The sequence below is a fragment of the Centruroides vittatus genome, unplaced genomic scaffold (genome assembly GCF_030686945.1).
Source record: "Centruroides vittatus isolate TY-2023 unplaced genomic scaffold, ASM3068694v2 contig_1050, whole genome shotgun sequence".
NCBI classification, from domain to species: Eukaryota; Metazoa; Arthropoda; class Arachnida; order Scorpiones; family Buthidae; genus Centruroides; species Centruroides vittatus.
Window position 1 is genome coordinate 41,159 of NW_027120679.1, and position 15,001 is coordinate 56,159.

General features: G+C 28.7%; 1 protein-coding gene across 1 annotated transcript; it reads right to left on the reverse strand.

Annotated features, from left to right (window-relative positions):
• Nucleotides 1–8,853: 8,853 nt before the first annotated feature.
• Nucleotides 8,854–14,252, reverse strand: LOC136970860 (putative uncharacterized protein DDB_G0277255). Its single transcript, XM_067265359.1, has 5 exons — nt 13,701–14,252; nt 12,365–12,585; nt 11,795–11,956; nt 11,239–11,723; nt 8,854–11,141 (listed from the first exon to the last, which is right to left on the reverse strand). Exons 1-5 carry the CDS (start codon nt 13,939–13,941, stop codon nt 9,113–9,115), a joined length of 3,138 nt encoding a protein of 1,045 aa, XP_067121460.1. The 5' UTR covers nt 13,942–14,252; the 3' UTR covers nt 8,854–9,112.
• Nucleotides 14,253–15,001: the final 749 nt, after the last annotated feature.

Here is a 15,001-nt window from a genome sequence, read left to right on the forward strand (position 1 = left end):
GAGCAAACAATTTAATGGATATTGATATGTGATTTATTACTAATTTTAGATGTTCATTTAGATTTTAAAAAGCGAATAAATGAAAAACATAAGTTATTTATGATGTAGTTAAGCTGTTAGAGTGCAAAAAATAAAAAAATTTTTTAGCAATTTCTGTTAAGCAATATTGTTAGCTACCAAATAGCAATTAAAAAATAATTAATAAATGGATATATAGTGTTAAATATATATTTGAAACTGTTGCATTCCAAAACATCAAAATACTGAACTATATATGATATATTTTTTGTATAATTCTATATTCTCTATAGGATTTAAATGCAGACTGTTGAATAGTCTTGTTATTAGTTGAATTTTTTTAACTTAATCATTTGACTGTTATTTAACTATGGCATATTATTAAACTTTATTGTAAACATCAGTCAGGATCATGTCTCCAAATCATATTTTAATAAATGTTGATTATCTTTAGAATTTATTTGATGTGAAATATAGTTATCAATATTATTTTGTCCAAACCTATCCCTTATTATAGCTTATCTGTCTATGTGTTCTATGAAAAAATATCATTTTATCATACTTTAACTGTTTATTTTTCTGTTTCACAAAATATAACAATCATTCATTACATTAGTAAAAAATATTTTTTATAAATTGTTTAGAAATTTCATTATTACTAATTTTTTATTAAATTATATTAAAAAATTTATCTGCTTTCATTTAATAAATTTTATTAATATGATAATTTACTATGGAAAAAATTTCATATACATTTACATTTATTATCAATGTTGATATACCATCTATGATCTTTTCAAACCCATAAATGCCAATCTATAAAAACATATAAATTTATACATTCTAAAAAACTAATTAAAATGTTGATGTTAATTTAAAATATAATGAATGTAAATTTATCTCTAGCTGTTTTAGTCTAACTTTTAGGTTCAGTGTACACATCCATGTTTTAAATGTTTCCACAATGATGCCAGAATTACAGTCTGAGAATAGTATAGGTAAATGAGACAATACACACATACTTCTGGTGACAATGTAACATTGCATATCCATCTTGCATGCATCTTCTGTCACAGACAGAAATGTGATCACAACAAATGTGGACCTAACATCATATAAAGTAAATTCTAAATGCTGACTGTGATCATTCAGATGAGTGTTGTTGTTAGAGGCAACTGAATTCACCACCAGCAATGCCATTACAATGCACCTGGAAACTCTACACACAATTAGATGATTTTTGAGAGAGAGCATATCAGGATGTGGGAAGCAGGGTGGTTAAACACAGCAATCAGCCATACAGACACTACTGTTGCAAGTGCTGGCAGCAGTAGTTGCAGCAATGTATGTACCAATAAGGGAAGGTTCTGGAAGATCCAAAAGAACCACTGAGATAAGCCAGAACTGTTCCAACAGCATTATTTATGCTGTTGGAATAGTTGTGGCTTATCTCACATGCGATGATCTTTGTATTTTTGAATATTTTCAATCTTACATTTGAATTGGCATTGCATTTAAGTATTCTACAAGAAGAAGGACATTAAAAATGTGAAAACATTATAGTTAATAAATTTTTGCTGTTTTCAAGATTTTGTGTGAATTTATTTATATTTACAAGACAGCTCTGATTTAGTTTTAGTTCCCACAGCATCATTGTTCACAATACAACAGGCTGTAGCATCTGCTATACACCACCCAGCAGCATCATATACTATCACAAGACACCTATCTGAGACAGGATTGAACTCAAGTCATCCTTTAAGATGTCTGCCATTAACCAAACAATACCAACTGCTCTGACTGGAGTGGTGCTATGCCCATGATTCATGAACAGCATGAATGCAGAATGGTGTCACTGTTGATTTGTGTTCAGCGACAATTCCCACTTCATCCTGCAGATGACCATCATGTCTGTGTCTAGAGGAGACTGGGCAGTCATTTCCAAGAAGCTTGTGTTGTGCAGCATCACACATCCATTACTCCTACTGTTGTGGTCTGGGGTGCTATTGCCTATGAGAACAGGTCATCCCTATTAGTCATTCAGACAACATTAACAGCTCAACAGTACATCAATCACCCTGTGATCAGATCTGTTACCATTCATGGCACATCTGCCCGTAATCATTTTCCAACAAGACAATGCCTGGCCCCATACAATGTGTTTGTCCCAGGAATGTCTCCATGCTGTTGAAACCCTTCCTTGGCCAGTGAGGTCCCCAGACCTTTCACCCATTGAGCATGTGTGGGACATGTTGGGCAGACAAGTACAGATAGCCCAGAATGTCCATGATCTGGAGCAGCAGTTGCAAAACTCCAAGACAAATCTTTGAAAAGATGCCATCAGGGCTCTGTATGACTCCATGTCATAATGTATCTCAGCATGAATTGCAGCTGGAGAAGTTTTACAATGTACTAATCTGTACATGTTCTATCACTGTTCACTATTAAAGTATCCTATAACTGAAATTGTAATCATTTCTTTATCTCTACTCTGTACATTGAACATAATGAATTTCATTGTAATCTGACACTTCCTTTATGGTGCTTTGATTTTTTTGCAAAAGAGTGTGTAAGATAGGCAAAAATTACACATTTTCTGTGATATACCTCCATCTCTGATGATGGTTGATTGTGAACTGTGCATTTCACTATATCACAATACAGTGTGTGCATTAAATTTTTAGGCATTGATATGGCATCACTGTGACACCACATGTCTAACTAAATAAAGATGTGTGCACCAGGCCATAACAAAATTTATTCTGTTTTTTATTTAATAAATGAAAACTAGTAGCATATTTAAAAGAACAAAAAAAGAAAAACTATGCAAATTTAAAAATAAGAAATTATAACATTATAATTAATTACATTTAGCATATTTTTGTTAACATTAGAGAATTGTAAATTTAGTATATGGCAACTGACTTCAGAATAAAATTTCATATAAAAAAAACTGTAAATATGTGATTAATTATATTGCAATACTCTGAAAGGAAACTAAATTAAACATTTTCTGATTTATTTATATCACTGTTGTTTTTGTTATTTCATTTTAAATATTTAAAATAAAGAAAAACAAATTGAAATTGGATTATACTTTGATTCAATATATTTTTAACTTATCATCCTGTTACATATTCATAATTTGGTTAATGAAATTCCAAAAAAATTATTCATTAGATGCTATATATTTTAAAATAGAGTCAGAAATTTTAGGTTTTCTTCTTGTTTAAGTGGAAAAAATATATTATCTACTGTTGTTAAATTTTTGCTGTTTCTTCACAGTTATTTGAGTGTGTCTTTTATCTTTGTGTGGCAGCTTTGATTTAGTATATTATCTACTGTATACAAAGCAAAACTGTGTCAAAAACTAGAAAATTTTTATAGAAAAAATTACAAAAATACTTGAGTTTTCAGTTTTTATCTTTTAAAATGATGATAAAAACTGTAACTAAAAAAAAGTTTAGAATAAATTTACATAAATACATTAGTTTATTCAGAATGAGATATTATATTGATATAGTTCATAAATTAATTTTTTAATACATATATATAACATATATTACTATATATAATAATAATATATGGGAAATTGTTCAGATTAGTAGGTTTATGTATACAACAAAAGGAGTCAAATATATGTACTGTATTTATCTGTAGTACTTTAAATGTTAAAATGTATAATATATATTATTTTTAAAAACAACAAATCCATAAAATTAATCTATAATCTAATCAAAAGCAAAATTTTTGCTTTCGACTAGCATTTAGTAGGAAAACAAACAAAATTGGTTTGGATTAATTGAAGTTTGATATTAACATTCAGTAGAATCCAACAATATGAATTTGTAAAATATGACTTTTTGGAACATACTGTGCAAAGTTATTTTTCTAGAATGTAGAAAAGAGTTCAGAGGATTGAAATTAATGCATTGATTTGGAGAATTGAGACCACGTTCCAGGATTTGTTTGGTTTTGTGATTATTTTTAAAATTATGTAAAGTTCTTCAAACTGTTATTTTGTGTTTTCATACAATTGATTTGTATAAATAGAAAAAGAGCCTATTGATGTTCTTTGGAACTGGAAACAAAGAAGACAACCAGAAGGAAAACATTCAGAACTTAAATTTGATTTTATAATTATTTACATGTATACAGTACAGTACACTCTTGCTAATGAAAAGTTATTAAATTATGTAACTCCATATATTTCATATTATATGGAGTAAAGTAAAAGTATTTATATTTTTATAAAATAACTCCTTATAATGTTTCATATTATATGGAGTTATTTTATATCTGAGAAGTTTATTAGAAAGAAAAAAATAAACAATCTTTTAATAGTCTTATATATATATGAAAGACTCTTAAAGATATTTCTTATATTGAAATAAATTTTGTACAAATATATTGTTAACATTTAAAATAAAAAATATTAAAGTAAATCATTTATAAAACTTTTGAATTTATAATATGTGAATAAAGAATATGATGGGTATTAATCAAAAATTTTGCAAGTGTAGATAAATGTATTTGATACATATTAAACATTAGATGAAATAAATTCATAATTTATCAAGTATTTTGGAAATCATCACTTTATTTTTTTGCTGTTAAATGTACAGATAAAATGAAATGTTATAATTTACTGTATTGCAAATATTTCTGAATAAAATTAATTTTCAGTAGTATCACAAAAATGATTTCTAAGAATATTTTGTTACTTGCAGTTTGTCTGCAGTATATATGAAAAAAGTAATAAAGGATGCATAATTTAAAATTTTTGATAGTAGTGATGGAAATATTTTAAATTTCACTTGAATGTTGTATTTATTGTAACAAGATAACATTACAATAAATATATTTTAATTGGAAATTGTATGTTTCTCTTCCTTCAGTATAACAGGTCCTAGTTCACAAGAATGTCCAAAGTGCACACAAGTATCATTTACAATTATTACTGTTGAATTTTCTTTATAAACAGTAAAATTGATTTTAAGAAGTGGAATTAAATGCTGGAAGTTTGAAACACTATCCAATAGGAAACTTAACTCATTTATATCATTTTGTTTATGATAAAAATTGGTTTTACTATACATCATTCTGCTTTAACAAATAAGTATAATATCTTGTAACCAGGTCATCCACACTACTTTATAGGTACTGGTATATTATACACTAGACTCACAACAACCTTTATGTCACCAGTAAAATATTTAATTATAAACAAATGTGTTCAACGTTACATACGTTCTAAAAAAAATTTTTAAATCTTCAAGCACAACGGCTATTTGAATCTCAGAGCTTTTAACCTGATGAAGACCGGAAATTTTACGGTCGAAAACGTTTATGTCGCCAGTAAAATATTTAATTATAAACAAAGGTTGTTGTGAGTCTAGTAAGTATAATATATTGTTTTTTCAATGTTTAGAGCATTTAAAATTTGCTTGGAAAGATTTCCAATGGATTAAAAAAAACATTCACTTTTTTTATTTCCTGAGAAACGTGTTGTCCTTCTACATGGAGAATCTAATTCAAAGAAAAATGCTATTCTTTCTCTCAAATGCTTGTTTTCATTAATCAGAATGGAACAATATAAAGATATTTTATACTAGTCAGGAACTTTTGTTAGTAAAAATTTTCAATCAATAATAAATTTACTAAGTACAAGCATTTGCCATTAATTGATCAAGAGAAAACCACCATCAAAATTGTCATAGCTGATGGCAATCTAGCTTGTGACTAGTAAATCAATAATACCTTCACATATAATAAATTTTTTAAATCATTTAATAGCCAAATTTTCGTTATTTTATACAGTATAAGAAATGCTAAATTATATCATAAAATGAAATGGTTAATTTAGTAATTATGATAAACATTAATTTAGCATTTCATCTCAATGTTTTCAATAAATAACTTATATATAATGAAAAATTTTGTGTACCCATTAAAATTTAGTTATAAATAATCAAACTAATTGATATTTTAATAAATAATTTGTTTCCTTTATTCATTGTTCTAACTATTTATTAAAATAAATAATTATATTATAACCTTTGACTGCTTTTTCTAAGATATTTAATTTAATATTGTGATATTTATTAATAAGTATTTCAAAAGGAATAATTGAGCAAAAATTGTAAAGTTTAGTGATTAATAATTGTGAAAACTTAACCATGCAGAATAAGTTAAAAGTCCTTTTGATATCAGATAGCTTCTAAAGAAATCAAAATACAAAAACAGCATAATTTTATGTGGAATTCAGCTATCAAATTCAATAATAGTCACGCTAATTAGTAGTTGAGTATTACTAATATTTTCTTGTTAACTATGAAATGTCAATTATAAATTTATATAGCAATGTGATAGTTTTTAGAAATGTATCATAATTATATACTATAGTTATTCTGTTACATTGGCTTCATTACAGTGGAGTGGCTATGACTAGTTTTTACTTAACCAATTATTATGAATTAAACATATTATTTTTATGTAATAGATTATGGTTACTATGTGATAAATATTTAATATTAATTATTATGGAAAAAATAAATGCCAATTTTGATGATGATTAATTTTATATATATATATATATAACAACAATGTATTGATACATATTGCAGCTGAGATATCATTTAATGAAGACAAGTCTGAGTGATTGCACAAAGTTTATTCCATTTTTGTCATAAACTTCTGGATATTCTCATTCAGAATTCTGTCTTCATTGCTCTATAACTTAACTCTATAATAAAGGCATATTAAAAAAATTTCATATTTCAATAAAGAAATACCAAAAGTTTACTGTAAAAAGTAACTAAATATAAAATTTATTTTAAAAAAACTTATGTTTAATCATTTTAAATATAGTCACCATATCTACTTATTAAGGACATTGAAACCATTCATTAACCTAGAAACATTTTGCTTTTATTAGGTCATCATCAACTATCAAAGAACAGAATACATTATTATTGTTTTAATATAGTTACTTTTGAATTATCAAAATCAATTTAAAGAAAAAAGAACTGCTCAAAATGCATTTGTTAGAGTCATTTGTATATAATTATACAATATATAAATGGTTTAAATTATATAAATAATATAATTTAAACCATTAAAAAAATTGATTAAATTATATTATGATCATAACGTAATATACATCTTTTATTTCATATAAAATTAAACTATACATCTCCATATTTAAATTTTTGTAAAAAATTAAAACATTCTATTATCGATTCATTGTTATTCTGTTTCCAGCATTATAAACAGATTTTGGGACTTTATTAACACAAATAATTTGTTTGATATATAAATGTGCAAACAGAAAAGATCTTGTTAAGGATGGCATTAATTTCTAATGTGAACTGCTCAAAAAGCATTCTCAGAAGCACTAAAGCTATGGCTATCAGTATTGTTTCCTATAATATTACTGCTATCAAGTTAATGGTCAATAAAAAGGATAGTAGTAATAGAGAACAAAAAGAAAAGTGTAGATAAAGTATTGCAGTCTAAAGATGTAAAATTATATGGAAGAAGTTAAGAGTTTTTGATTAAATATACAACTTCAAGATTAGTTTGATCTTTTTTAATTAAATAAGCATGTATAAGTAGAACTAATGAATGAGTAGAATAGAAAGTTTTTATATTAAAAATATTGCGTAAATACTGTAATAGCAAAGTAAATTTAACATAAACATGACACAAGTTGTAAATGAAGAATATAATTGAATGAAAATAAGTGTAACTTTAGTGCATAATTCTATCATTAAAAATGTCATCATAATTGTTAAAGTTTACAAATTTGTCATTATAACAAAATATACATACAGTGTGTCCCACTTAAAATCAGTCCAACTGAGATGATGAAACATTAGTGATGTAAATTTTATAAAGGATATTTAAAAGAGAAAGTGTATAATACAAATTCCGGAAATAGAAGTAAACTGAAGGAAAGCATTCTCAGAAGTACTAAAGCTGTGGCTATCAGTATTTAATATAAGGTCAGTCTGAACATGATTATGCATATACAAAGGTGCATGATACACAAGGACAGTTTCAGCATCATCTGTAAATTTCTGTATGTTTAGATAATATTAAAGGAAACCTGTCAGAAACTTTATCTGAATTCATTTGTATTATTTCCAGTGAGAGGAACCAATTTTACATGGGACACCGTAAACAATTGATTATCAGAAAAGTTGGCAAAATAAAAATTAAGTTTTTTTATTTTCTTAACAAAAGTTTTAACTTATAATCATTTAGTTATTGTTAATAGTTTGATTTTTACTTAAAAAATTAAATAATTTAAATTTGTAAATTTTAAAATTGAAAATTGTTCTTTTTTCTTCTCTGAAAAGTTCGTCGTCAGTATTTAGACTAAGTTAGCCATTTTCTGAAAAGTTGGTTCCAGGAGTTTTCAATTTCAGATTTGATCTTTTTACTCTCGCCAATATCAAAATAAAATGTCATCTAAGCTTTGATCTGATTTAATAAAATAACCAAAAAGTTGATCATTATGCTTAGTAAATATGGGAAGGACAAACTTCAAAATCTCCCAAGTCTAAGAGAATTGGCAACTAAGCCCAAATACAAGTTTTGAAAATGTACAAAAAATTATTTTAATAATTTGTCAATGGAAATGCATTTTTATACCTATAATCTATGTATTTTGATATATACTAGAAACTTCCATTTCTCTGAGTTATAACATGATAGAGAATTTCAGCAATATCACACAAAAAAGAGAGATGATAGTTTTTGAAACCAGTATATAAATATACATTTAAAAAGAATCTTAAAATTTTATATTATAAAATTTTCTATAAACTATTATAACTTCTTTTCTAATATAACTACTGTTTAATTATCTGAATTGCATCCATTCTTATTGATGTCATACAATCAAATTACAATTGCATTTTAATATGCACAATTATTTTATGATTTTTGAATCCATAATACAACAAACGATTTCAACAAACAAAAATTTAACTTGTAACATTGTAAAATGAATATGATAATTTTTCAAACATTTAGAAGTTTTTACATTCATTAGAAAAATTTATCAATAAGTTAATTAACAAAAAGATCAAACCCATGCACTGGCACTGTGCGGTGGAATCCACGGATTCTTTTTGCCTTCTTCGGTCCTGTTATGAGACAATTCCGACTGCAAGCAGTTTAGATATTTTTTACAATTAACAATTTCTGATTCTTCTAAGTGGTCTTCCCAGATGGGAGGACATATATGATGATTGGGCAACGAAGCTCTCATTCTCGAATTTCTCCTAAACGGCATCGTAGAAGAGACGTGCGTCATTTGATTTTGGAACATAGGAGTAGCACAGTCTAAGGATGAAATGGTGGAACTGTATTCACTTGGTTTATGGTACCAAGGTAAAGTTTTTAACTGTTCGACAGCAGATTTGTGGCGGCCAGTTTGGAGATTATTATTTGTTTGCAGTAGAAGCATTTTGAATTTCTGTATACTTGTTGATTTCGATGGATTTAGAATTCCATTGTGCATGCTATTTTGTACACTAGTAGGTTCATTCATTTGATTAGTTCTATTGATAATTGTGTTTTCAGAATTGTGACATCCAGTTTTAACATAGCCACCCTTTTTAGGTATTAAATTATTTGACGGAGATATATCTGTATCCGTTTTAATATTATGACGTTTTTTGCTACTGTGGATAACTGCAAATAGGTTTTCTGGAGACATTGATCGATTTTTATCACTGTTCAATAAAGAATTTTTATTTGTGTAATTTATTTGATGGAAGTTTGATGCTTGAAGTGCATGATTTGCAAGTGAAGTTTTTACAATTAATTGTGAGTGAGAATAATCAGAATTATTATCATTAATATCTTTTGATTTATTTTCTTGATAAATTGAATTGTTGTTTGCATTAGAAATTATAGAGTTGGAATGATTTTGTGATACGTGTCTTATACGTGGCACTGTATTACAATAATTAACTTTTCCGTCGGGATTCAATTTTACATAAGCACCGTAAGAAGACATGGGTGAGGTGGAATGCCGAAATGGTAAAGTAGCAAATTTATGTTCGGGAGCACAAGACGTTGATGATAAGTAATTCATCGGATGACCATCCCTTCGTCTTCCTAATGAATTTGAACTGAAAATAATTCTTCCTTTTGGGTATAATTTTGATTTTGGGAAATTCAAGGATCGGAAATTACCATAGTTTCTTGTTTTTAAATCAGAGTGACCAATGCTTCCACCAATTAATGTTTTATTCTGATTACTTCTAACAATTGGTGTAACAGTGACATGATGAACATATTTTAAAGGAACTTTAGAATTTTCTTCATATAAAGGCACTTTGTGTTGAATTATTTGATTAGTTGCATCTTCAGAAGCATAGTTGTTTATATTGTTTTTTCTATGTTCACAATTCTTTTCTGTACGATCTGCATTCATTACTTTTTTATTAGATAAAAATGACGATAATGATGGCTTATAGTCACTTACAACTTTGTGAAATGAATCACTTAAACCATTCTGGTAGTTATTTACAATAGGTGAAAGATAATAATTTTCATAATTTCTGTTGGGTTTATCATCTTGTGCATTTTTATGTATATCTTGAGGAGTGTCGTAAATATTAGACGATTTTTGATTATATTCTTCACTTTGTTCTCTCTTTATACTAGAAACTCGTAGCGGAGGAAGAGGTGGAAGTTTTGTTATTCCAAATAAACTCGTTGAATCGGATGAGATTTCCGTAGCACTTTGTGATAATAAGCTGTTTATGCTGTTATTACCTATTGTGTCCAAAGAACTGCAGGATCCATATGTTTTTGTCGAGCCAAAACTGTTCAAGCTGTTACTTTCCGACGATGTTCTGTTAATTGTCCAACCTGTATGGAAACTTTTTAAAGAATCTCCAGACTCACTAATAGTTTGGTCTCTCGAATAATTCTTATAATAATTTGAATCATTCCCAGAAGTCAGTGTATCCAAGTTATTGTTGCTGTTATCTGTGCCACAACTGGAATTTTTTGAAGTTATTGATCTTTTTTGGCTTGTTAAAGTAGCAGTAGCTGCAGAATCATCTGATGTGTAACCAGTCAATGTTCCATCTTGAGATCTACAAAAGGTAAGCACAGAAAATTGTATAATATTATGCAGAATATAAAAAATTTGTCTTCTCTTAATCATTATTATAATTGTAAAAAATAACTAACCTATCAGTTTGAGTTTCCGAAGACACAGAATCTCTTCCCAGAGAACTTTTTGAGGAATTTTTAAAATGGCGTAAACAAATACCATTAGTGGTTTCTGCATCCAAATCTTCATTTGTCGAGTGCTCGGCACTCTTGGTCGTCGAAGTCTCTCTCAGCTTTACCGCAACGGTCATTGCCGCAGATAGGGTCGATATCGGCAGAAAACTGCGTCCTTTTCTCGTACCCAATTTGTTGGTCAGGTTACTAGAAGCCATCTTCGAGCTACTTAATTCCGTACTGGTTTTTACTTTTTTAATTTCTTGATTACTCTTTACTGTTTTGTTCGATTGCTCCTCATTCTTGCCATTACAGCTATTACACTCGGTATTTAATTCCAAATTCAAACTCGGTTTCTCATTGTCCCCTATTACATTATTTTCCTGATTAATGATGATAATGTTTCTTTTATTTTTTCGTTTCTTTTTTCTCTTAATGAGGAAATCAAACTGTAAGAATAAAGTCCAAATAAATATTTTCTGAGACATAAGCATACCATAAAAAAAAAATAGTTGTTTACATGAATGAGAGATCGTCTAAAAGCTGACATCTTTTGAAAATTGGAACCGGAGACATCAATTGGAACAAGACTGGACGGACAATCTAACGACGAAATTTGTTTCTGTCGATGGCTTCCCACGTCTCGTGATCTTTTATTATATATATCTTTGCCTTTCTTCTTCTGGAAAAAATAAAGGCAAAATTAAAAACTAAATTATCAATTTAATGAATGAATACTGTTTTATTATCCATTAATTTTATTTTGTAATTATTATTTATGGATTATTTGAATAGTTTTTAATTCTAAGCCAGACTTGTTTAATTTATGTAGCTATTGAAATATTTTAGAGCAAATATCAAACTTTAATTTACCAAAATTTATTGGCTTAACTAGTAACTTGTTAAAGTTTGACATCAGAATTGAGCTTAAATTAATTGATTTCATTTTATTACATTTTATATTAGTTTCACCCATCTTTAATTCTTTAACCGGGTGGAAAGTATTGTTGTTAACTAAGTAATACAGACACGATAAATCACTACTCATCATATCAATTGCCAGTACATTTCCCGACAAAAACAGACTTACACCATCCTGTTTGGTGTCGTCTTTTGCTTCGTCTGCCAGCAGAGAAGAACCGGCACCGAACCCATCTTCTAGCTTCCTAAAATGACCGGGAATGCTGTCGGCTCCACGATAGAGAGTTCGAATGTGCTCGGATCTGGAAGGCGGGGCGAAAAAATTCCGCTCTTCCGGATAGACGGTCCGAAAATGCCGATCCAACCTCGTCCCCGTCAGATCTCCGACGGCTAGAAAAATACAAATCATCAAATTAAACTGCACAGTCATACAATCTAACAAGGTTAACGTTTATGTTACGTAATAAAAAACAGAAAAAAAATACATAAGTGGGTTAACTGCTTTCACGAAAAAGGTCAAAATGTTTTTTATACATACAAAAAAATCATATGACACATTATTAAAAATTGACAGAAACCTTGAAATCGGATAATAACCATTTTAAGAATTAATTTTTCAGAATGGGTGACTCGCAGCGCGTGACGAAGAGCGTGATCTGCCGCGAGTAAGAGGAGCGCCAGTGGGAACGGGACATCGCATACATTCCCATTATTACCATTATCACGTGTTCCAAAACGACAGATGGCCAGCGAACTTACAAATATCACATATTTGTCGAATAACTGCCATCGATTAACCTCACCCTAAACCAGTTTAAATCTAGATTTTTTTTTTTTTTTGTTGTTGTTTGAATTCAGTTAAAAATACTTCATATTTCGAGAATTATTTAATAAACTAATAATATTTTTAACGCCGCTCACGATCCAGACGGGAAACGTGATTTAATGCTACAAGTGTGCAAGTAGGTCACGTGCTTTTCGACTGTACACCAATCTTCTTTGTCGTCGTCTTCGTTATAACAAAGGAAACAGTTAATAAAATTTTATTATAAAGACAATCCGATTCCTTTCCTTTATAATTCCCCATCCGAGACGAGTTTTATTCAAGTTTCTATTCAAAACTTTACACCTGTCCCATTACCTGAGAAACTAAATAGAGTTGTTAATCTACTAGTACTACACAAGGTCGATGCCGTAATTTAAACCAAAGTTTTAACACGGAAATAAAAAATAAAAATTCGTATTATTTTCAAATCTATTCTAGAAAACGGAACTATTTATCTTTAATTCAAATTTTGACTTAAAAGATACTTTAATTAAAACGGCACTTAAATATACCTTATAGTGTTAAATTCATTTTTAACGGCATCTCAACTATTTAATTTTTTGTAAAACGCATTCCCAACTAGTTTTGTTATTATAATAGCATTCTTTCTAATCATTATAGCGTTGATTTATATATATAATTTACACTTATAATCGAAAAAAAAGGTATATAAACTTACGGACTGGAACGGTTTTAGCGTTGATAGACTTGCTGTACTCGTTGCATTCTTGTATTTTCCTTCTCAACCTATCAGTACGCCTGTTGATGTCTTTGCACTCTAAACAGATACCAGCGAACACGCGTTCGGCGATGTACACTACATAAGCTAGTTGTTGGATAACAGATATCAATCTAGCACTGGTTCTATCTTCTAAAGCATCCCTGTTCCTTTCGATTTTGGTCTTAACCACGTCCGGCATCTCTCCGGTCGACTTAACTTTATCGACTATCACCTGTGTAGTAGTTAGAAAACGCCATTTTTATCCTCTTTAAGAAGGCAGACAGGTGGGTAGTAGCGTGTGAGGCAATGTGACCCCGTCCTGTTGAGACCCCTCCGGCTAACTTCACTAAAGGGAGAGTGAGACTCTCTGACTAAAGCACAACTTTGCCAGATGTCGGATATTTTCGCTCTCTCGATTTTCTCCGCCTTTAAAATTTTCTTAAAAACAAATAAATAAATAAATAAAGTAAAACCATCGACGTGATAAATTTCGCGTCACGAACGCGTTTTCAACATTTCCTGTTAGTCTTTTGAATATTTATAGGAACTTTTATCTGATCCTCCTATGAATTTTAAAACGGAAAAAAAAAAAATGTTTAAATTCGATATGCTATTTTTTAACGTAGTTTTTATACGAAGTTAATCGCGATTACACGGTAAGCATCTATAATTTCCGAATTTTTTCCCCTATTCTTCAGACTGATTACGTTTATTGTGAAACAACGTCCTGCAATTTTATAAATTTGTTACACCATTTAGACAATTTTCTGCCTATCTTGTTTGCCGCATTAAAAAATCTACCAACATCATAATTATTACTAATTGAACTGGAACTTAAAATTACTTTTCTTGGTTTCCTACTAAAATTAAAGATACGATTACTTAAAAATTAGCGTCGTTTCATTTTTATTTATTTATCAATCAAACTCTTATTTTTCAGTTAATGTACAGTATATTTTGAATATATTAATAATCTTTATTTGGATTAAAATTATTTTAATAATTTATTCATAATTAATCGGTGCTGATATAAATGATCGGGATTTTATTATAACTAATAATAATAGCTAATTAATAACACTGGATATTATATCAACATGTTTGTAGATGTGCATTATTAATTAAGTTGTAGAATTAAATCTGAAATTCTGGAATAAATCCAGACTTATAAGTTGTATTCCTTACTGTAGTTAATATGTTAGTTCCAATTGTGTCTATATTACATTTTAGCTGACTATAATTTCCTGTATATATAACTA